This window comes from Linepithema humile, chromosome 4, assembly GCF_040581485.1.
Source record: "Linepithema humile isolate Giens D197 chromosome 4, Lhum_UNIL_v1.0, whole genome shotgun sequence".
In the NCBI taxonomy this organism is placed as follows: Eukaryota; Metazoa; Arthropoda; class Insecta; order Hymenoptera; family Formicidae; genus Linepithema; species Linepithema humile.
In genome coordinates, this window is record NC_090131.1 from 1,240,078 (window position 1) to 1,264,413 (window position 24,336).

Consider the following 24,336-nt stretch of genomic DNA (forward strand, 5'->3'; position numbering starts at 1 on the left):
GCTACACTGGGGCTGCTCTGAGTCTGCTCTACACAAGATAATACAGGACAGATAAATAGTTTGTCCTGTATTATCTTGTTTAGAGCAGACCCAGAGCTGCCCCAGTGCAGCTAAAACGAACAAGCCCAATGCATAACCGACCAAATTTAAATGCTTGTTGTAAAACAAATATGGAGGACAGTGTTTGTGATATTCTAACGAGGAAACAAATATCCAAGCATTCCGATCCTTTCTACATCCTTTGAGCGTCGTTTAGGTTTTTGCTTATGTTGGCGATGATTTTTAAGGTTTGCAGAATATTAAATTATACGTTCTATATATTCGATGCAAATCCTGTGTCAGCGAATATTGTGAAAGATGTCACAATAACCTTTGAAAGTTTCAATTTTTCAATTAAATTTCAACGGACATCTTGATATTTCTCAATATTTTTAACAAATAATAGAATTATCTTAAATCATATTAATCAATAATTTTTTACTAAAAAATTAGAATACAATCAGGATACAATCAGGATCTCAGCACGTTTTACTTTTGTTCATTATTGTTATCATATTTCCAGGTCTGGAATACATTTCAGTTCTGGAATACGGTCAATCCTACAAACCAGATTCCTTGGCTTTATTCATGACGAAGGAAAACGTCTCGCATGATTCGAAGAAAAATTCCTTATTTATCAATAGCCCCCATAGGAATGCAGTCATCACAGCGAACAACGACAGACTGCAGCGAGAGTATATACAAGGTGTATCAAACCACCTGATACTTCTTTAACCACAACTTCCTTTAAGGAATGACTTAAGAATGATTTTTGAAACCAAAAATGTTTGTAAAAAATCATTATTTGTCATATTCTTCCAATTTTTACCATTTAACTTTTCGCAACTAAGCTCTAAATTATTATTCTATCAAAATAATTCATTTAAAATTCACTGAACATTATTATCCTCTCATTTTCTCTTCAACTCTTCTGAAGCTTATTTGGCTAGAAACGCTGTATTCTAAAAGCTGATCATATTGTAAAATTGCAGATGCTTGAAGGTAAAAAAGTTGACTAAGGTCCAAAGTCGATCAAAGAATGAAGACAAGACGCGCAGAGATCATTCCGAGACACCCAGTACAGCCAGTTGGGAGGGACTCACCTGTTTCACAACCTGCGTGACGTATACGCTCGGCCGCATCACGTGACCTGCTCTACCGCTTGGTCGTAGTAGGTGTAGCGTAGCGTCACCGCGCTACCAGTGGAGTGCACCATGGCGACCGCGGTAGTGGCTGTAGTGCCTTTGTGAGAGACGGCGACGAATTGCGCAGGGAGCGATCGCGACGGAAAGCGCGCGTTACGCACGCACGAAGAGACAAAACCGCGCCCAAGTTTCCTCTCCCTTTCGAGAGCGATCCACATGGAGACGAGTTCCTGCAACGACGATCGGCGACGGTGTCGCGTCGCCGCGGTCCTTCCATCGGGTATTTAGCGGATCGCGACTCTGCGATCGATCGATCGGCGTCAACGGCGATGATCTACGCGGGACCAGCGCGCGATCGCATCTAATCGAGGAACTCGATGTAATTCCGACGAGTAAAACGGAAAAGTTATAAGCGGATGATGGGAGAAGCGCATCGATAACGCAAACAAAACGGCAGCTCGTGATTTACCTGAAAACGAGAGGATCAGGGAGCGAGCGCAGGTAACGACGGTTACGCGCACGGTCCGTTGCCGCCGCAGTCCCTCGCGCGTGAAAGAGCGGAAGGTTAACGCTCGAATTCGAATCCGGGGTGCACCCGTGTCTCGAGGAGCATCGGTAAGTGTGCGTGCCGGAAGGTGGTCTCCACCTTGTCCCTTGTTTTCGCGTCACGTCGCGTCGCGTCGATTCACACAGTATATACACGTGTGTGAAGGGCGCAATGCTGTTGAGTGACTATATGCAGTGAATGGTCAGGACGAGAATTGCAAAGAACGGCGACCAGCGTTGCCGGATCGTCAACGCGATCGACGATCGTTACAATCTATTGTGCTCTCCAATTTTAAAACTTGAAACAAGTTTATTATATTCTGCAATTTTTTTTGTGCGAAAAGACGACGCATGGAATAATTATGCAGTTATTTCGGTTCATTCAATCATGTTGAGTTTTTTTAAACAAAAAGATTGAGAAATCCTAGTTTTTGAATTGTAAATAATAAATAATGATAACAGTTAAACTTTAGAGATAAAAGTAATTAATAAAATCTTATTTTTTGCTTAGTTTTAAGTTGATTTTAACAACATTTCAAGTTCAAGTTAAAAAATGAAAGTTTTTTTTACAAAATATAGTTAAATTAAAATTTTCTTAAAGTAAACTTATTATATATAAAGATTAGAGCTGCTAGAGCTTCAAAAGTTTAATTTAGGATTATTCTAAGATTTTTTGGATTTCTCCTTGTTTTTTGTGAGAGAAATGTAACTTATTATTACACTCAGATAATTCAATTGTCTTGAAAAACGTCTGTTTCTGTTATTAAAGTTCTTTAATTATTCTCCACAGACGATCTGTCAGATAATCACAGTGCGCCACGAGCATCTCTTTGTCGTACGAAGCTCGTACGTAGTGAAAGTATCATATGTTGCACGGCGTGAAGAGCGAAGACGTCTGAGGCGTGCGAAATCGACGAGTGACGAATCGTCCGTGGATCGGCCGGCGATAAATGATTCTCGCGAGGTGAAGTCATCATCAACGCGAAAGTGTGCGCGACGAATCAGTCTGGTTGTGCTTACGTATTTGCACATACGTTCGACGTGTTCATCCCGCAAAACTATAACATCGAAGAAGTGTCGATTTTTCGTTTGTGATAATAGTGAAGCAAGTATTGTAAAGAAAGTGGATTCCGTCCTTCCAGTGGATTCTGTTCAGTGACATAAACATCGATGATTCGAACTGCTTGAGGTGAGAAACATGCGCGGAAAAATGCACCTGTTGTGCATCTCTTTGCTGGCGATTCTGATCGTCCTGGTCGGAGCCTGGCCGGAAGACAGGTACGAGCTAACGTTCGCATACACGGAACCGACAACGTACTCAAACACCAGCGCGACAAATGGGAAGACTGGTGGTCTGCGCGAGCTGCACGACAGTCGCGTCCTTCAGATTCTGAAATTGAAGAGATCGAAGAGTCCTTACTTGTTGCGCGAGGACCTGTATGTCGAGAAGGGCGGCGAGCTCATCATTGAGCCCGGCGTGGAGATCCGTTTCGCTCCCATGGTCGGCATCACCATTCGCGGCATCATAACCGCCGAGGTAATAACCCATAAAAATCGCAATGAGATTCTAAAAAAGTAGAGTGCACGCTTCCCTGGAGAAAGCCAAGCGAACGGTTTTCCGCTCCGAGCGAGAACAAAGGCGATCGTCCGTCAAGATCTCGATCTCTTAACCGCGGTCGTTGATGTCAAACCTTGCTCTTGATACAAGCAGCACGGTAGATATTTAATTAAGCAAATGGTGAAAAAGGACTTGAAATTCTTCAGATAAGATAATGTTCCTTCGAAAACAGCGTTCAAAATTTTGTAGATTATCGAGAAACATAAAGAAAGAGAATAGAATCAATCAAAATATTGAATATCTTATCGAAGATTTTGATGCGTAATTTGCTTCATGCAGTCACTAATACCGTCTCTTCGTCATATATTGTTATGCTGACACCGGGTGCTTCTACGATAAACATCGTGCGAATAGTCTCGCTCGCTACGAAGATTAGTACCGTCGCACGTCGCTGTGCGAGCAGTAGATTTTTCAACCGTTACTTTTGTTTGCTAATGGTGCCCCGCTGAGGTGCACCTAGTGTCAAGGAGCATGTTTTCACACAGCAGGTCGTTCGCGGATGTGTGAGATCTCATTATGCCTCTAAAGACTTTATTAAATTATATAAATTGTAGTAAAACGTTAGAGCTAATTTCAACAAGTATACACAATCGAATCTTTACACTCCGCCTATATAAATTTTTCTTTTATTTACACATTTTTAGTTATATATTTATACTGTTGAATCTAGCTGACAAAAGGGAATCCAGCTTGTTTATGCAGAAGCTGCATGATTTTTATCGAATACGCGTAGGCTGCGTCAATGCGAGCGTGAATAATTGCAGACAGCATCCTTGCAGTTACGAAGAATATCGATAGGCGTGTGCGTCTGTATGTGTGACGTTGAATGGACATGACTCACCGCGGCGTGCAACTGTACACGTGTTACTACATACACGCTGGAGAAAAAGACCGATTCAAAGACAAATTGCATTCCCAGAAAAAAACTTGGTGGATTGCGCATTCTAGCGAAATTTCTACACCGTAAAAAGTCGGACGTTAAATTCTTCCGCCGTGTTATTATCTCGGTAGTAAAACGCTACCTCGATTTTCCTAAGACTCGGTTGAAGCGTAATTTTCGTTGGGAATCGATAGCGTCGTTGATACTGTTAACTGATAACGAGATTAGAGTCACGCCAACTACGTTATCAGTTAACGTTTCAATGAAATTTTATAAACGAGTAGAGGCGAATATTGCGAGGTGCGTGGAAAAGCGTGATTCATAATTATATCATGAACACACTTCCTGCGTTGCGAACTTTTCACGAGCAATTCATTTATATGAAATTTAATTTGACGTTTGGTTTCTTTAATTTGGATTCTTGCATTATGTTAGCTATAACGAATTAGCTTATTAATTATTATTTTAACTAATTTATCATACATGTCGAGTAATAAGTTATATAATTACAGTTATTATATGTAGAGGAGGGACTGTGAACTAATTTAACGCGTTATTTATCTCGCGAAATTTTATCTCTGTAAAATGAATCCCCTCGCATATGTGCGGTAATCTTATATTTCTCTTGCTTTCTCGCCCGGCTTTAATTCATTCTTCCGGTGTGATTATAATTGTCATAACTCTCGAATGTCTCTGCTTTGGTTGGGTGCACGTTACGGACTACTTGTCGATGTTTGTCGACTTATCATCTCTTTTTACTAGCTAGTCGAGTCGTTCACGTGGATTCTGATGATAGAACTTTTACGAGGCGATTAAAATCAAAAGTAATCATCGTTGGAAAACTGACGGGCGATGCAACGATTATCCGATATAATTGTAAAGAGATTCTTTGCAACACATTTTTTAAATTCTATTTTAAATATTTTACTTTTAAATTGTTTTCGATTGAAATCTTTATGATTTAAAATAAGAAATATAATATTTTTCGTAACTAATGTAATGAAACTACATGTGTATTCTCGTAGAAGGCTCTATGCTTTACTTGCAATCCAGTAAATGTAATCGCGAAAGAATGTAAAGCGACGGGTATACGACAGGAAAGGCATCCCTTTGCGCGGAGGACACCGGAAGCGTCACGAACACGCGAGCATCGTTTTTATTGTTGTATTATTGGTGTGGACGTATCGACAAGATAGAGCGTGTGTGTCTACGCGCCTCTAGCATAGGTGTTATTAGCTATTATTTGGTTGCTATTTTTTAATTGTTAAGCGTACATAGCAATTTTAAAGGACGCACGCGGTCATTCAATCACTCTACAGATCCAACACAGCAATACATGATATAAAAATATCTGCAATTATTAAAGTATATCACAATATCTAAAATTAGCCAAAAAGGAATATTGAAATTGGATAAATTATCAGTAAACAATCGTTATTCTATTTAAATGAAATAAATAATTGCTTTAATATAATTAAGATAATTTAGAATAATTAAGAAATATCATACAATAACAAAAGAGGCAGTAAAAACCAGAAGCGCGGAGTGCAAAAGATATTAATTAACATAAGAAATTACAAATACATTTCGGGTTCTCTTCAGTTTTCAGGACATCTTTTGCGCTCCAACATTCATGCTTTTGATTCTTATTGCCTCTTTTGTTCACACTTGAACAGAATCTTATGCTATACTAGAAATATTATGTTCTTTTAGGAAAATATATCCACTAATGATTAGCCATTTATTCCACTTGTGGAACACTATCGTTAAAAGAGAGGATTAAACATTGAAACGCTTAAAGGGGAACGAGCAGTTGTAAATGTACACTTATTCGCACATTTCCGCCGGTGTCGGTCGTCGGAGGGTCTGCAGAAAGCGCTAATCGGATAATTAAGAACGGGATGCGAACGACGTGTGTGCGCAACCGGCCGGGTGATTCAACGGCAGCGTCGCCTCTAATGTTCTAAGCGTTGCGTCTCGGGTCACGCATCAACCGGCGGTTCTTGCCCTCGGACGATTAACCTACGACCTCGCTAATCCTCTTATACGCTCGGCGTGGTGCCAAGACCTTCGGCACCGATCTTGGCACGGATCACGACATGGTTGAAATTTTTTCGGCCCACGCTCGCGCTATAAAAGGGCGACAAAATAATTTGTCCGAGCGGAAAAAAAATCGCATCTGGGACATCCGCATTTCCTTCCATTCTGTTACATTTTCTTCTATTCCTGGCATAGGAGACTTAGCGGTGTAACTAGATATAAGTAGAATAGAAAGGACAAAGAGCATCTCTCCGTTACGGTCGACGATCTGCAAGCGTGTCTGATTTTAGATTTTAAATTATAACGGCGTAAGAAACTAAAATTTTGTTAATTTCTTTTTTCTGAATGAATATTAATCGTTTCTGTTAAGGGTGAACCGCACGCGCCGATTCTTCTGACCGCGGCGGAAGTGGAAACGCCGGTCCAAACGCCACCTTCGATACGCCTTGTCGACGGACCGGATCCGTTAACGGGAAGGCTGCAGCTCTTTCACCGAGACGACTGGCGTTCCGTCTGCACGAACTCGAGAAAGTACGTAATCAGGAACAAAGGAGATACTAGCGCAGATATTTCACGTTGAATTTCCTCGTGCGTGTTGCAGCTGGACCCGCGCAGACTTGGAAACGGCTTGCCGACAGCTCGGTTATCAGGGCGGGCAGTGGTGGTCGTGGATCGACAGGCAGTGGCCTTCGAAGCCGCGTCTCCTTTACGAGGAACCGGACTGTCGCGGCACCGAGTCCTCGCTGAAGAACTGCGACCGTTGGTCGGAGAGACAATTGGGCGCCGGTGTTTGCGGTGAGTTTTAAAAATCTTGATAAAAAAAATTGTATAGCGCGAATAATGAGGCTGCAATTCTACTTATCAAACTTGTCGCGCTTCAGAGGCAACGGTTATTCATTATTATTTAGATGTAAAAATAATTTTGTAACTGGAACGATCAGTGAAGTGTTAATTATTGGTGCAGATTTAATGAATCAAGATTATTATTTCTATTACATCTTTGATTGCAGATTATCATCCGGACTTGGGTATCTCTTGCCTGCCGCGTCATGACGGCGCGACGAAGGCGATCAAGCATTGGCGAGGGATACGATTCGAGGACGCGTCGTATGAAAGACTGCTCATCCGGGAGAACACGTTTTACGTGCGTCAGTCGAGGTCTATTCTGCGGAACACGATAATCGAGTGAGTGTCTGCGAATGCGGCATGGACGCGTATTTTCTCATAGCACATTGCGGTAAAACAATCTTAATCCGGTAAATAGATACGCCGGGACGGGGAGGGAATACAATATTACGGCGGCGATTCACGTGGAAGGCGTACCGCCGCGGATGGAGTCGATTTCTGTCCTACATTCCGCCCTCACGGGTATCAATGTTACCGCGCCGGACGCGCCGGTCGTGATAAATAACTGTACTGTGCAGCACAATAAAGGTAAGGCGCGATCTTCTTAAGAAGCATCGTGTTTAAGCAACGCGTCGCCATACATCACGCGTTTCTTTCAGGATACGGGATTTACGTGAACAGCTCGACCGGAATGGCGCACATCAACGACTGCATGATATCAGAGAACGAGGCAGATGGAATAAAATACGTTCACCATGACGAGCGGCCGGATGACAAGCTAGATCGTACGGACGTGTTCGATTTGTGCACCTTCCCTACCACGGCCAGTCAAACTTTCCCTGTCACAATAGCCATGGAGCAGAGTGAATACGCGCACAATACGAAGCAATGTCCACAAGTGAGTGTTGCTTTGTCAAAATTATCTTGGAATTGTGCGGCATTTGCGTGGAGTGTAATCGACGATTATATGCAAAAGAATGAGTAATAATATTATCCGCAGCGTATCTTTACGAGACAAGGTCACGTGCTGACGATGCACTTCCTGCAAATGAAGACCGACAGGAACGACAGCGCCATCGTGGAAGTTTACGATGGTATAAGCGGTGCGGGAAAATTGCTAGCCAGTGTTAAAGTGAGAAACGGAACGTTGCCGCAGAGCGTGACTTCGACGGGTCAGGATCTCTTCATGAAATTCACAGCGGAATCTCGGACGAACACGATCGTGTTCGTGCGATTGTCGTCAGGCTACAGTAAGAGTCTGCTAAACATTTACACGAGATTCCAGGAAACAAATCACTCGTTGATGAAAAATGATTAACGTTCTTCTTTTCTCGCAGAGAAAATGTACGATCTCAACGTGACCGGCAGCACGATAACGGACAATAATGGCCGCGGCATCGCCGTGGAGAAGATAAGATCCGCTCTGCATATTCACGAGACTTCGGTATCGACTAACAAACACGTGGCCGGCGTGCACGTGTTGGGCGGCGCGATGGATGTCAACATCACCAGTAGCCGTATCTCGTTCAATCAAGGGGACGGCGTTAACATCACCGTCACGGGCGGCAATCGTAACGTGTCGCGCAGCAGTATATCGTCCAATCGCGGTTACGGCTTCGCGGTGTGGTTGAACGACAGCTCCGCCACCGAATACGTGCACTTCAATCAATCGACCGTGATCGAGTACTCGCAGATATTCCGAAATAAGGACATCGGCGTTCTGGTAAGCGCGAATTATTATTATCAATTAACAATGTAATCGCACGCTTGTTATTTTTGTACTTGCGATGAATTGACGACCGACATTTTTTTCGACGGCAGGTTGGCAACGCAACCGGCAATTCGTACGTCAACGTAACCGGCAATTGGTTCAACACCAGCCTCGAGACGGCTCTGCAAGTGGAGTCCAGTTGGAGAAAAGACAACGGAATTTTGAGAGTGCAGATCGGACACAATTCATTCGTAAAAAATGAGAAATTAGGGATCAAGCTGAGCCCGGCGCTCAATCTCAACGCTACGATAGAATACAACCAGTTCAGAGATCAGGCGAGCGGCGGGATTTTGATAAGGAATCCGCTCTACGAGGAATTTAATATTTTACCTGCGGAGATTGTAATCCACCATAACGAATTTTACAATAATAAGGGCACTTTCGTAGTCAGCATTGGTTTGTCGCCCTACAGCGACGTGCAGAACTTGCTGTTTACCAGAAACTTTTTACGATTCAATAACGTTCGCGAACTGTTCAACAATAGCGGTACGTTGGACGTGAAATTGACACCGCGCTCCAGGGTGGCTGCCGTCGTTGTCGTGTCCTCGAGCAACGTTGATGTTTTCCGTAATATTTTACACAATCCCGACTCGCTCTATGAGATCGGCTCGCATCTGGAGGATCAGAGCAAAGTCATCAATTGTACGTACAACTGGCTGGAATCTGCAGAGGAAAAGCGAATATTTGCCCGATTATTTCACAGGTGCGTTGCATATCCGTATGATTTTATCGTATCTGTAATAAAGCTTTAAACAATTATGATTTTTACTATTTAGAAAGGACAGGTACAATCTTGCCAAAATCAAGTACGTGCCCTTTTTACGACACAGCAGCAATCCTGAAACGGACATCATAGAAAAGACAACGAGGTTCGTGTCAACGTTCGTCGAACCCGGCACGAATTTGATCGGCGGCGAGGTCGACGGCCAAGAGGAATTGCAGCCTGGAGAGTACATTGTCGAACGCGACATCAATATAAGACCGACCGGCAAATTAATATTGCCACCGGGCGTCACGCTGCGCTTCCCGTCGGGCGTGGGAATGATGGTTGCCGGTAAACTCGACGCGCACGGCAAAAGATCTAGTGATATTTTGCTCACTCTCAAGGAGGAGCCTGTTCCGTTATCGAATGATGAAAACCCCATGGAGGAACATGTGAATCAAATCGAAGAAGCGGAACCCGTGCCGGTGAGGCTTCTCGGAGGCAAAACCAATCTCGAGGGAAGATTACAGGTGTTACAGATTTTCGATTCACGTAGATTTAATAAATTTAGGCAAATGAAATCAACATTTATAAATATTGAAATAATTACAGCTCATATCATTTTAACTGTTTTATCTTTTTCTTTGAAAAAAAGGTAAAAATCGGCAATAAATGGGGCACTGTGTGCAACTATGGATGGACAATTCTGGACGCGGCGCTCGTTTGCCACCAGTTGGGCTTTATTCTCGACTTCGAAAATTGGTACATGGAGCGATCGCAAATACCAAACGCCGGCATCAACGAGGATATACTTCTCAGCAATGTTCGGTGCACGGAGGACGACAACGACATAACGAAGTGTCGCGCAGAGAAAGATCAGGATTTCGAGAACTCGTGCACTCATGCGAACGACGTAGGCGTCAGGTGTTTGGAGGTTGCGTGGGCTGGTCTCAGATTGGGACCGTTGGCGCAGAGAAGCGACCTGCAATACATAACGATCCAAAAGGCAGGCCTGCTGGATTACAAGACAAACTCATTCAAGCCGGGTAATTGTACAATTTTCATTAGTAACAATTAATATTTAAGCACTAAGAGTTCTAAGTAATGTTACATTTTATGACAGCTTTGCAAATTGACTTTGCACGGCACTCATTGGACGGTGTGAAAGTCGTTAACAATCTGCAAGACGGCTTGGGAGTTCTTTATTCGGACATATATTCAACGGACGCGATAAATACCGTGATGAACAGCGATTTTTCTCAAAACGGCGGAAGCGGCATCAGTTTCAAGCAGCTGGGCATGCGAATAGTCAATTCGCGAATCGAGAGTAACAAGGTCGCGGGAATAAGACACAATCCCGTTCTCTCGGCTGTCCAGCAGAGAGAATTCGCTGGATGGTTCCTGCGCGTTCCGGACAACACGTATAAACTGATAACCTTACCGAGGGACTCGGAAAAAGTGAGAGGGAACATCGAACTCGCTAACGGAGAAACCAAGTACATTATAACGTCCAAAGTGAGCGGCGAATCTGTCCAACGTGTCGTTAACATTAAAGTAAGTTTATCTTTCCGGCAAAATGTGTTTCGCGCACACGTGCGATAGATGTTTCTAATTCTGTAACTTACAGTGTACACCGGGCTATGTCATTGGCGTTCAATTGCTGAATCCGATAGAGAATCGAAGCACAGAACAGATTCTGCTGCACGACTCGCAGCGTTTCGACAAGAACCGAACGATCTGGCACGTAAAGCGGGATCTGAGCGTTTTTCCCGTCTCGTCTAGCTCTTTTGTGCTAATTTTGGAGTACTCGAGTGGCGAGAACGCTCTCGGTGGAACTGTTATGGTCATCACATCGCTCTTATCTCCAGTGCAGGTATATGAATGTTTCACATAAATGTTAATAGAATTAATTATTAGTTTCGTTAAAAATTTTATTTTATAATGAAGGTGCACTAACGGTTGCGGTTACACTTACAGAATATTCGTAATAAAATAGTCAACGGCCCGATTCCTTCGTTGATCGTCACAAAGACGAAAATCAAGAGCAACCAGAAGGGCGTGTTCGCGTCCTACTACAATCGATACTTGAACGAGATCGGAGATCACTTCTTGCGGAAAGCCAACGAGACTATTCAGCTGGTTGGCTGCGAGATATCGCACAACAACGAGGAAGCCGTGTACATGTACTCGCCGCATTGGAACATCTTTCAGTCTAATCTGTCGGAAATCTCGATCCATATAAACGACAGTTTGATCACGGACAACGGTAAAGGGATTTATCAATTCAGCCGCGACGCGCGGCACTCCAACAATCTTTTCCACTGGATAATGCAGGACAGCACGATCGAGAGAAACCGCGGCGGCGGATTCGAGGTGCTGCTGCCGGACGTTTGGCAGTACAACGAGAACTTCACGCACTCGCTGTACTTCGGGAACAACACCTGGCGAAACAACGAGCAGTTCGGCTTCATCGTCGACGGACACTTCGCGCACCTGAACATCACGTATAACCGCTTCGACAATAATCGCTGCAAGACCGGCCTGATATCGGTGCGCGGAATGGAGAAGAAGATCAGAATCGACAATAACGTTATCGAGGGCAACAGCGGCGTGTACATGGTCGAGTTCCGCGCGAACAGCCAGTCCGAGACCCTCGGCGACATCTACGCGCGCTTCTTTTACAACGAGATCAAACGAAACACGTACGATCTCTTCGTCATGGGACCGCGCCGGACGTTCGACGATCCCAGCTACGTCGTCGGCTTTCACGGTATACAAAAGGTTCGGGTTTACAGAAATCTCTTCGGCGATAACTCGTTGGATTACGAATTACTGGCGGGCATCAGGACGGCCAAGATTAACAACGAGGTGGACGTTAGGGAAAATTGGTGGGGCACCGATAACGACACTGATATAAGGTGATTGCACATATTTTTGCACTATTCAAGCTTTATTTAATCATTTTTATCCGTAAATATTTCTTCGCAGACGTAGAATTTTCGACTTCGACGATTGGAACGATCACGCCGTAGCCAATTATCGACCGTACTTGATGAGGGACTCGTTCGACGCGTCTATCTCTCCATCGTGGCGCATAGATCAGCAGGTCGACTTAAACAATCTCGGCGGTCGTATAATCGAGAACCTCTCGCTGTATGCAAGACCGGAACCGTATGTCATACATTCCGATATCACGATTATGCCGGGAGCTACTTTGCACATCTACCCGGACGTCGTGATGGAGTTCGCTCCGAATGTCGGAATCTTAGTCCTGGGAACGTTGAAAGCCGTCGGCGCGTCATCCGGCCACGAAATCGTAATGAGACCGATGAGACGAGTGGACGTAAGCATGAATTCCACGTTCAACCCGGCACCGATAAGAAAATCTGCCAATATTGTGGCGATGCCGGACGAGACGATCCGTCTGTGCAAAGATGGACGCTGCTCAACGTTGTATCACGAAGGTGAGAAATGTTAAATTTTAATTCTAAAAACCCGCTATTTTAACTTTTTTTTGTGACAAGCGAAAAAATCAATAGTTTCTCGTTCTATAAAATATGTTATAATATTATATTCTTTTATATTCAACTACATTACGAGTCTTCTTCTTCTTTTCATTGTAGGATTCGTAGAGTACTTCAATAGAACGACTCTTCAGTGGATTCCCATGTGCGACAACCGGTTCACCGAGCGCAATGCACAGGTGGCATGCCGGCAGCTCGGTTACGACAATCTCAACGTCTACGTGTCGTACGATCGTAGATACGAGCTTCATCCCGGATCGTTGACGCGCGTCTGGTCCTGGCCCGAGCCGCTGCAGGTGCGTTTTCTCTCTTTCATCCCAGACGCGCCTTCGACAGATTCTTCTGAGTTTTAAATATTTTAGTGTTCCGGAAAAGAGCAGAGTCTGGAAGATTGTCAGATCAGGTTGAACGGTCAGCTGTTCGGCCATCGTCACGAGTGCTCGTGGAACGGCAAGTTCGTCTTCCTGCATTGCGGCAAGCGGAACCTGGATGACGCGTACGATTACTGGGGCGGAATACGCATCACGAACAGCGAGTTCGAGCATCACCTGTACGAGCATCGCATGCACGACGTGGTGACCCACGAAACTGTCCGACGCGTCGAATCGATTCTCAAACACATCAATATAACCGGCGCTGGAATTTTACACTTCGAGAGATCGTCCGCCGTGCAGTCGATCATGAAATCTCCGGCGATAATGCACGTTAATATAGAGCGTAGCGCTTATCACGGGATAAATATTGTGTCTCCCACATACACGGTACGTATAATAGTTTTCAAAAATAGTTATCGTTCGTTACGAAAGTTTATTCTCATCGCATTTGTGTGTGCATTGCAGGTGGAATTGTTGTCCAACACGATCGACAATGTCCTCGGGAATGGCGTGAACATACTCTCTCTGACGGGAGAAGGCCGCGAGGCGGACGAGAGCTCCTTCACACCCATCAAGAATCTTAATATCCCTTATCACTTGTTCAGCATGGTCGATATATGCGACACCACCAAAGAAATCACGATCGAAGAGCGCGTAATTGTCTACTACAAGTACGACAACTACCCTGTGAATTGCGTGAAAATCTTCCGCAGCCCCTACAGAAGCAAACCATTCGGATTTAGGTGCGTAAAGCTCTTCTGCGATTTTAAAGCGTGATGAATGTTCGAAAAATTAATATTCCGATTCCGTAGGCTTTTGCAATTCAATCTTTTCAACTCCACCGGAAAGCCGGGTCGGCACGACAGTATAATTTTGTACGACGGAGACATTTACAACGTCACCTCCAAGAAGATCGGCCATTTGGAAGTTAATTCTCCGGACGAGAAGAAATTTTTCAAAACGCAGGAACCGAGCCTCAGCGTGAGGTTCTTCGCTAATGGCGCCAGCCACGTGCACGGATTTATCGCTGAAATCGTGACTCTGCCAATATCAGCCATCGGTTTTAGTAAGTAATTTTTTTATCTTAAATAATAAATTCTTCCGAAAATCTTTAGGATTGTTAAGATAATATTTCATTGTACAGTATACTTATCTCAGGTTATATATACTTTGTTTATTTATTTATTTTTCTGATAATTGGCAGATCGTGACGTGCAGCATAATGTCTCTTATTCTGTGATATCGAACTGTCGCGAGGGCGCCGTGAAGTATGCAAGTGCCGGCGAAGTGAATGCCATAATGACGCTGGAGCGCAATCAGTTCGTGAACAATTGCGAAAAGCTGTACGGCAATTTCACCACGTGTAAATCTGCATTGTGGCTCGACGTGCAAAACACGCAGTCGCTCTATTTCAGAGTAAGTTTGGAATATATTTTCATTTTCCCAAAGTGCGATATCAAATTTCTAATTTTGTTTTCGTATTAGCATAACTTGGTGCAACGGAATCAAGGCGGTCTTCACATTCGCGCCGATTCGAGAGGTTCGGCAACAGCTCTCAAGGGATGGATCCATCACAATCTCTTCACGGAGAACTTCAACAGGCCTGTGTTGTAAGTACAACGGTTGTAATTCGAATTACGAGTACGAGAAGTAACACTGCGGACTTTCAGATCCGTCGAGGGTCGTCAGAGCAGTCCTTATCAAGAAGTGACTATATTCCGGAATTATTTCACGAAGAACAACGCTTCTTACGAGAATAATATCATTTTGAAGCAAGTGGTCAGCAATATGACACTCAATTATCTGCACGGAAACCTCGGTATGCATTTACTGGAGATCTCAGGATTCGAAAGGGTTCGATTGCCTATTTATCAAAGCACGGCTCACAACGGCTTTTACAAGTGAGTCATGACTCTTTTTACACATTCTTCATATTCTTTTATCGCCACGTAAGTTATTTATAAGGAAACCATCTAAACTGTTCAGAGAACAAAAAGTGTTAAAACATTTTAGCAACTACGCGGTGGATCGTGAAGGTCGTAGTACTATTATTGCCGGCACACCTGGACAGCAATACGTCGATAATGTGTTCTTTAATCCCGATAATGATTATGAGATGCTCACGACGAACAGAACTCAGTAAGTTAAAATAAATTCAACCAAAAAAAGAAGTATAATAACTCTTCGAAGTCTGAAAAATTTATGAACAAATTGTGCATTTAGACAATTGGAGATTTGGAGATCTCATCACGTAGATGCGCGCCACAACTGGTGGGGTTACAACGTAACTTTGGCGGTTGCGGGACGCATCAGAGATTACGAGGACTCGCGCGAGTTGCTGCAGGTCGATTATATTCCCTTCCACATGAACAATAAGTCGGTGTTGAGCGACAAATGTCCGCCCGCCTGGGATCTCGTCGGTGACACGTGCTACATATTAATCGGCGCACCGATGGACTTTTACAGCGCGCGAGAGTTTTGCAGGGTGAGTCATTTTGTTCCGATTGTTTGAGGCAATAATTTTATTTTGTGTTTATCGCGTTCAGAAAGTGATAAATGTTATCGTTTCCTAATTATGTTCCAGTCGGCAAATGCATCGATGCCTTTCATCATGGGAGATTATCAGGAACTTTGGAAATTCGCGCACAAGCAACAAGAACGCTTCGACTACACTGAACGCATGTGGGTGCAGCAGTTGGAGCGCGTGGATCAGTGCACGGTGTTCACGTATCAAACCATCGAGATCGATCATTGCTCACAACCTTCTTCCTTCATTTGTGAAATCGGTGTGTAAAAATATCGTGATAGAGAAGTGTGTATAATATTTAAAAGCGTGGAACTATCGTTATTTCAAATTTTTATGCAGATCCTAGAATCAACATCGATCCCTTGTCGTGGAGGAAAGACATCGTTGCGGTGGCTGTTTTGGGATCCATTTGCGTCGCGCTCGCTTTGCTGACCGCGGCTATTGCGCTGTGGGTGTCCAAGTCGAAAAAGCGTAAGCTTGAAAGATTGGAACGACGTAATTCCATCAGGCAATCTCTGCATTCTCTACGATCAATCGGCTCCACTTCAGGATTCACGGAACTTAATTATCGGCGGAAGCCTATCGCAGTAAGTCACAATATCATTGCGTGATTAAATGTCTTTTTTTTAAATTAAAATTGTATAAATTATGCGTTCTAATGTAACAAACATTTAACTGATTTTTCATGAAATTTACAGAAGTGATGTTAATTTTTTTAATATCTTGTGTTTTTTTACAGACCAAACATTCCACTGACACGCTGAATTCGAATTACAAGCGCATGTTGAACGGCGGCAGCCTGGACTCGATGGACAAATCTCAATTGAACTCTTCGATAGAGGACAGTCAGAGCTATGACGTGTACGAGGCTCACAATCCACGATACTCGCCGAGCACGAGCGATTTCAAGAACACGGCGCAGAAGTACGACACGGCGCAGAGCGTCGACAATCCGGTCTTCGATCTGGCGTATCGCAACGAGGGCTTCCGCAATCATTCGACTTTTGCGGCGAGGAATGCCGCCGTCACAGCCGCCGCTTCTAACTGGCAGTCGCAGCCGAACGTGCAGTCCACCTCGGTCGACGAGAGCCCCACGACCGATCCCAACACCGAGAGCTCGTCGTATCTCCACAACACGTCCACGCTGCCGTTGCACTCCAGCCTTGCGCTCACCGACTCGATGAGCGAGCTGAAACGCGACATCGAGACGTCGGCCGCGTACGATCCCATAGAGTACGACTCCAGGCGCACCTACGACACGGCCACGTTGGCGCCAAGTCAGGCGTCCGAGCCCGTGCCGGAGTACGCGTCGGATAACTTCCAGCCGCCGATACCGCCGCATCCCTACCACTACGAGACCGAGAGCAGACCGAGGAGCGAGGCTCTGTTGGAGACGAATTTCGACACGGGCGAGGAGAAGCCGCTGCGCTCGAAGAGCGAGGCCCTGCTCGAGACTAATCTGGACGCGTTCCTAGTCAACGAACCCACGGAACTCACGCAGCTGTCGGCGACCGCGAGAAGCAAGAGCCAGCCGCTGGAAACGGCGATGTAGCGCTCCACAACAATCGTCGACAATACTTATTGTTAAACCAACGTTGTCCGGGCACAACCGAAGTGTGTGCCAAAATCTTCTAGCGACGAGCACTGCCAGCTTCCGCGACAATAAAGGGCTCGGAATTGTCCGCAGCTACGCGCTGTCGACTCGAGCGACTTGTGCCATTTATGAGCACGAAATTAAGACCATTGGAATACACACGATCCCGGTTGCCACCGAGCGCAAGTGACTCTCGACCGGGAAACAGTGGTGCAGACAACGCTGATTTATTGTTAGATATAAAAAGTGTTCAAGAGTTTGTTTTTCATTACGTATATAATGTTACGATAATTATTTATAAAATGTCGAATTGCCAATATCGGTAAGTACATGATTCTTGGATGAAATCATCGAATGCACTTAATAAACGCGTAAAACGCATGTAACCATGCGCAAGATTTTCGGTGGAAATTGTCAAAATTTCAAGTTGGCAAAATACCGTTTATTATATGGCGTGTCGAAATTTTAATACTTAATGTTAGGAAACTTTTGTTAGATTAAAGTATTTACAGGCATAATGGTTGAAAGAAACAACTGTATGCGTTTTTTTATACGATGTCATGAGATCTCAATATTCATATCGATCAATCTTTTGTTAATGATTTTTGCAGGTGATATATATACTCGTGTTGCACATTGTCCTGTGTTCCAAAGACGACGGATCATTATTTTGTTATGACGACGTGTTACTTAATCCCAATTACGTCCACGAGTGGTATTTAAATATTGCTAATTTAATAGACTTAATAAAAACACTGTCGTTAATCGAATGATGTAAACGCGTATCTTTAGATGAAATTTGTATAGATGTCTTGTACGGACAATCGATTGTTAAGACTATACAATGCGATGAAAATATTGAAAATTCTTTCAGCATATACATGTTAGCGAAAATTTTATCAAAAAAATGATATAAATATTTATCATCAGGAAATTAAATATTAATTTTACTCGATGTGTGAAAAATTCAAGTAAGAATTGCAATGAATTAACTAACTAATTTTATACGATTTATATTTCTAATTTTATTACAGTGAAGCTGCGAGAATGAAAGCAGAGCTCATATTTTTAATCAGCATTCCGCTCATTGTTCAAATTGTTAAATTCTTCGACAGAGATCAAGCTTATGTATCGAATCGATCAAATCTTCTCTTTATTAGTATAAGAATTATATAGAAAAAAAATGAACAAACGAATATTACATATGACATGAAAAACTGGAAGTTACCAGAAACGACGAATTTAAAATCACGATGTTACACTGCCAAGCATTGTCATAACTTCCTCACGAGTATTATCGATAGATCATTCGCACTTCAACAGAGTATAGACTTTACAAATGCTTCAACGAATTATAAATTCGAGTATGCTTTATTCATCAAATACTCGTGCACAACGCAAATTTAAACATACGAATTTTATATAGATACCAGCAGTAAATTTTATTCGCCGCGGAGGCGAATAATTATCTTCTAGCTTTTTTGGAAATAACACATTACTACTCGATAAACTTACTATTTTTCGTAAGCAAGGTGATCTCACCAAACTTGTTCTTATGGAAAACATTTTTATATACCTGCCTTTAGCAAAGTATCCGTCCATACACGTAGGTTTAGCATAATCGCGATATCCAAGCCTTTTTACGAGGTGCGTAATAAATAGGATTTTAGCTAAATTTCCATTATGTAAAGATTTACATTGCCTAGTGAGAGAATCCGCAGAATTCTTAATGAATGAGGAATACAAGTATGCATGATGTGTACCTGTGAGCCGAACGCGAAGACACATTTATGACATTCACTAATATAAAATACTTGCGAAATAACTAAAATTTTAATGAGCTTGCTAGATATTGTGTCACGCATTCTCTCGCAGGTAGTCGCGCGATTGGAAAACATTTTATGATGTCACAAGGCTGCCTTATGTATATTGCAGAAATGAAATAAACCAAACGAATAATTACACGGTAACTGCAGTGCTCGCTATAATTTTATGCAAATTGAAAAACTCTTTTTATTTTTTTACGAGACAACCTTGTGCATTTTACGGAATGATAAGGAGAGTACAACACAGGTTCTGAAAAGAAAAACAAGATGACAATTTCAAAACAATATCGAATATATTAATATTAATATCGTCAATAACATAATTAAATATCAGGTTACTTTTCGTCGCAGCCGTTTCCTCGGACCGCTGAAACGAACATTGGCGTGGGAGATTCTTTTTACGTCTAATAATCGACGAAGAAACTCGTGTGCCACACTCAATGTGGCTACAACGCGTTTTTACGTATCAGCGAAACGGCTCCTATTCGATTCTGCGTCTTTGAGACGCAACACGCGTTTCTTCGGCTCTGGTAGATATATAATCTTACAATATTATAGAGATATGTATTTATATAGGTGTTTTTTTTCGTGTAAATATATATTTTATATATATATACATACACACATAATTTTCTATTATATCTATATATATAAGAGGAGGCTCATATCGAGATCACCCAATCAGGTACCTCCGAATGCATTTGGACAACGATATAAATTATCACTGTATACGAAGACGCGTGGACGTCAATGAGTAGAAACAATTGATCGTAATTATTAGCGTCAAACACATTACTGCGAGCCTAAATAAACGTCTCGTTCTCGCTAACGATTGTAGATGAATTATTCGTAAATGAAATTATACGGTTTCCTTTCCACTCTATTCGATTTAATTTCTCCAACATCATCGATCGCTTCCATCCTTCCTTTCTTTTTAATATTATTATCTAATAATAATATATTTACACATCTTTGAGAGAGAGAGAGAGAGCAGCGGAGAGGAAAGTAAACGTACTTATTCGACGAATTTGATAAAATCGGACGTCGAGTGATGAAGTCGTTTCGATTTAGCGTTCCTCAGCATCGGAGGTGCACCTGCTTGATCTCTATTGCACAAATTATACCACGAGGAGAGATATTGCAGAGCTATTGCACCAATCGTGATCACACGTACGGTAACGACAACACGACGGACGAGCCCGGGATGAATTATATTCGGAGCCGCGAACGTCGTTGAAGCGCGCACGTCACAAAATTATCGTAAAAGACTAAGGAAAAAAAAAGAAAAAAAAAAAAGAGCTGAAACTCGTTCGTTCACGCGTGTGACTTCTGAAGATCGTTCATTGTTCACTTTGAGCAAGACAAAACGGATCACATAAGTAAAAATGTTGAAGCGAACGTACTGAACAATTATATGAATAAATACAAGTGAAGATGTTGAAAAATTTGTGTCACAAGCTAAAAATCTGGATTTCTACAAAAGAGGGGTTGTAAAAAACGCTGCGAGAAAATATAAAAACAATTGAGTACTACAATTTGTAATAAAATACTTAGTAGAAATAGAGAGTGTATAGTGCAAAAAAAGCTCGGTCCAATCTTCGATCTTTTGGTTTCAAGTATGTCTTCATGCTAACATTTGTTAAGAACATTCGCTTCGTTTTTTATTCGCACGACCCGATGAATCTGATGATTTGAATTCGAAGATAACTTTGACACACAAATTAGTGCACTTGAAGCACTGGGAATCTGTCTTGACACCGAGATGACTATCTCTTTCATGTGCTAAGGAGGAGGAGAGTAACTGGACTCCGCGCTCCAGCGAGTCAATCTAGCTGGATTCGTATTCGTGAATCCGAAATAATCGTGTAGTTGAGCTATACAACGGCGAAATCTCGCAGCCACATTTTTAACTTAACGTTACTAGGTTTCGTTACGATATTTCGCTTATGTCTACATACTTCTACATATATGTATCGTAAAAGTCACTGTACGCTAACGTGCTGATCGTTGATTAATATGTATTGGTATACATAACATATCTAAGTCGACGATGAATGTGGATTAACGAACGGAGTAGCAGAATTTGCTCGGGGTTGAGAAGTGAGAAACTAACGGAAGACTTCTGTAATATTTGCTGTTTTAAGAAACGAGCGCTGCCGCCGTTTAAAATACGCGTACGCGTATTGAAAGACGCGAAGAAAACTTGAGAGGAGAAACGAAGAAAGAAAAACGTACGACGCGGATTTAACAACTCGAGTTCGACGCAAAATAAACGACAGATAAAATATATATATATATATATTAATTCTCATCTTAAAAATCTTTAAATTAAGTAATATTCGTAAAACAAGTCGCACGTAAAATTTGCAGGAAAAAAACCTAACTAACGAGACATAGCCCGTGACGTAATTCCAGGCTCGCGAGTGTCCGCTTTGTAAATCGAACACATTTGCCTTGGTGCGGACGGGTTATGCTTTCGAATATTATCCGATATAATCGCTCGCACGGCGATAAATCGTTATATTTACAATTTATTTAATTGTAACTTGTATATATATATAATAATCGATTACTCTCTCGGATGTTCAGCCGCGCAAGTTCTTCGAGCTCGATGCAAAAGCACACGAGGGTCGAAGTCCGATCACGAACCGCCGTCATTACAACGGGAAAGATAACGTAATAAAGAAATAAAAAAAAACGATTAAAAGGAGAGGAAAACGCGATATACGTTTCGTCTCATCCTCGGGGGAATCGGAACAAACGACGAGAAAGAAACGACGCCGTTGCGCATCGCGCCACAACGGCTCCTATCTATCTCTAGACTAGAAGGAAACGCGCCGCTTTCGCGGAGGCGACACGTCGAAGTTTTATAAAAGAAGTTTTCAAAAAAAAAAAAAGAACGCGAAATTGCACCTTTGCTGCGCGTATGTACGACGTATACATCTAGGTCAGCGGCGTATAACACCTCTCACTAAAAATTGCTAAGCCTCGTCGACGACGAGGAGAGAAATCGTTGTCAAGAATTCGTGTAAGGTCGCTTTCCGAAGACAACGGTCTTCTCTCGCGGAAAGTAACCGCTTAAATCGGTTCCATGGGCCGATCGCTCACCTCGGACGCGCACTTACGAGGCAAGGAGCGGGATAAGGATCGGCAAGAGGGTCCCGGGCGAGGAGATCAAACCATGAAGACCTCGACGAAGGGATTGCACTCGGTCTGCGGCGGTGGCAGCGCGGCCATCCGCTTCTCCAGCTCCACCCGCGGTAGATACGCCTCGATGCGCGCGTCGGGACCCGTCGGGGTGGACGCGGCTGTCGACAGAGTCGTTGCCCCGGGTGCTAGCTGCAGACACTCAGCTGGCGCCAGCTGGAAAACGCAGGATTTCTTCAGAACAACGGCGCGAAAAAACTGGAGAATTATTAGAAAATAACGTGATAAATTTTGCGCAGACAATTTTGTCCACGTTTAACGTTGAAAAGCTTTTCCGCTTCAAGCTTGTAAAGTTTTATTATTTAATTCTTACTTATTTGAGCGTTTGCACTCACCAGGGCCGCTTGTTGAGGGATCTGCGCGATACCGCCGACGTTCGCAGGAGTATAATAATTGGTCGGGCTAACCGGCGGCGAAGGGTAAGGCCAGTAGAAGATCGGCGGCGGATACGGCGTCGCGAATTGCGGCGGGCCGCGCGGCAGCATCGCGGCCGCAGGCGGAAATAAAGCCACAGGCGGCGGTGGCAACATCGTGCCCCCTACAGAAGAGAGAAAAAGGATGACACTCAACATTCGGGCGAGAGAATTCGGCTTGATTACATTAACGCGAGCAAAAGTAGGCTTGTTTGTATCCACCGCGATTCGCGGACACTTGATCTCTAATCGCGACTAGCGGATCAGTTATCTCGTGAACATCGAGCTTTAGTATATTGTTCACAAGAAAAATAAAAAAAAAATGAAAAAAAAAAGTAAAAAAAAACCTCGTAGTACCCACAATTGTCCGTTATGTATGTACAAACGTAAAGAAGAGTGCCCACTATATAACCACTCCACAATTACGATGAGTGACATCGTGCAGATCCGCAGAGGTTTCTAAAAGCACACAAAGCGTCTTCGTTTAGTACCAGTAATGCGCCAATATACAGTCGACCGTTCAGTTCGAGAGCGTGCCCGCGCTATATCAAATTAGTGATTCTTTCAGTGTAACACCACTAAGGTTTTTTTTCTAAAATCGCACGCTGCACGATTTCACTTTCAATTAGACTGATCTTGTACGCTCTGAGCAACACACCTGAACATTTTTCACAAGCTTGAACTCTTTAAAGTACGAAAAAAAAAAGAAAAAAGAAATACAGAATATTGCAGACCAACATGAAAGAGTATTGAGATTAAAAAAAATAATACAATAGTATTCCTTGTTGTGTGGAAACTCTCTTCTCTGCCCAGAACGTACAAGGAACAGTCACTCAAAGGAATAATGACTTGGACTTGGCCTACCTGGAAGCACAGAAGTTAGTATTTGTAGGTCCCGCTACCATAACAGCAATCGACACTGCACCATTGTAACACGATATATATGTATTTTTGTATTTATATATATATATGTATGCAGCACCAACTTGCGATTTCGCCCCTCTGCCAAATCACCAAATACACGCAGATTCTCACTCTCTCTTTCTCTTTCTCTCGCTCTCTCTTTCCCTCTACCCTTTCTTTCTCTCTTTCGCTCTTTCTCTTTCTTCCTTTCTTTCGCTCTCTCTCTCTCTCTCTCTCTCGTTTCCATCTCTCTCTCCCTTAGCAAAAAAGCCTTTTTACGTGCGACTTTTTGTAGCAAAATGTACAGCTCGTCACTTGCGTATCACTTGATTTCTTATTTCTGCAAAAGACTAAAAGCGATTTAAAAATTTGCCATCTCA

General features: G+C 43.0%; 2 protein-coding genes across 4 annotated transcripts in view; one reads left to right on the forward strand and one right to left on the reverse strand.

Annotated features, from left to right (window-relative positions):
• Positions 1–133: 133 nt before the first annotated feature.
• On the forward strand, positions 134–20,262 carry bark (protein bark beetle). Of its 2 annotated transcripts, none has more exons than XM_067354015.1 (30): positions 134–287; positions 563–825; positions 1,032–1,799; positions 2,521–3,267; positions 6,639–6,799; positions 6,870–7,063; positions 7,279–7,453; positions 7,533–7,702; positions 7,774–8,012; positions 8,115–8,364; positions 8,452–8,837; positions 8,936–9,588; positions 9,662–10,118; positions 10,244–10,634; positions 10,712–11,142; positions 11,216–11,461; positions 11,566–12,506; positions 12,577–13,052; positions 13,212–13,408; positions 13,475–13,873; positions 13,952–14,229; positions 14,299–14,552; positions 14,691–14,902; positions 14,972–15,096; positions 15,157–15,387; positions 15,500–15,625; positions 15,710–15,971; positions 16,071–16,272; positions 16,353–16,600; positions 16,753–20,262. In XM_067354015.1, the coding sequence occupies exons 4-30, from the start codon at positions 2,929–2,931 to the stop codon at positions 17,563–17,565; spliced, it is 8,856 nt and encodes a 2,951-aa protein (XP_067210116.1). In that variant the 5' UTR covers positions 134–287; positions 563–825; positions 1,032–1,799; positions 2,521–2,928; the 3' UTR covers positions 17,566–20,262. The 2 variants fall into 2 exon arrangements, with proteins under 2 accessions (XP_067210116.1, XP_012234972.1); XM_012379549.2 differs by having other exon boundaries at positions 563–745.
• The window catches only part of fus (fusilli), a 31,628-nt gene continuing 26,999 nt past the window's right edge, over positions 19,708–24,336 (reverse strand). Inside the window, exons 11-12 of one of the 2 annotated variants that reach the window (XM_012379553.2) lie at positions 22,976–23,178; positions 19,708–22,796 (exon numbers count right to left, since the gene is read on the reverse strand). In XM_012379553.2, the coding sequence (XP_012234976.2) occupies positions 22,608–22,796; positions 22,976–23,178 (392 nt within the window). In that variant the 3' untranslated portion in view covers positions 19,708–22,607. Of the gene's footprint in view, positions 22,839–22,975; positions 23,179–24,336 lie in introns of both variants that reach the window. The other variant, XM_012379552.2, reaches the window with a different exon arrangement.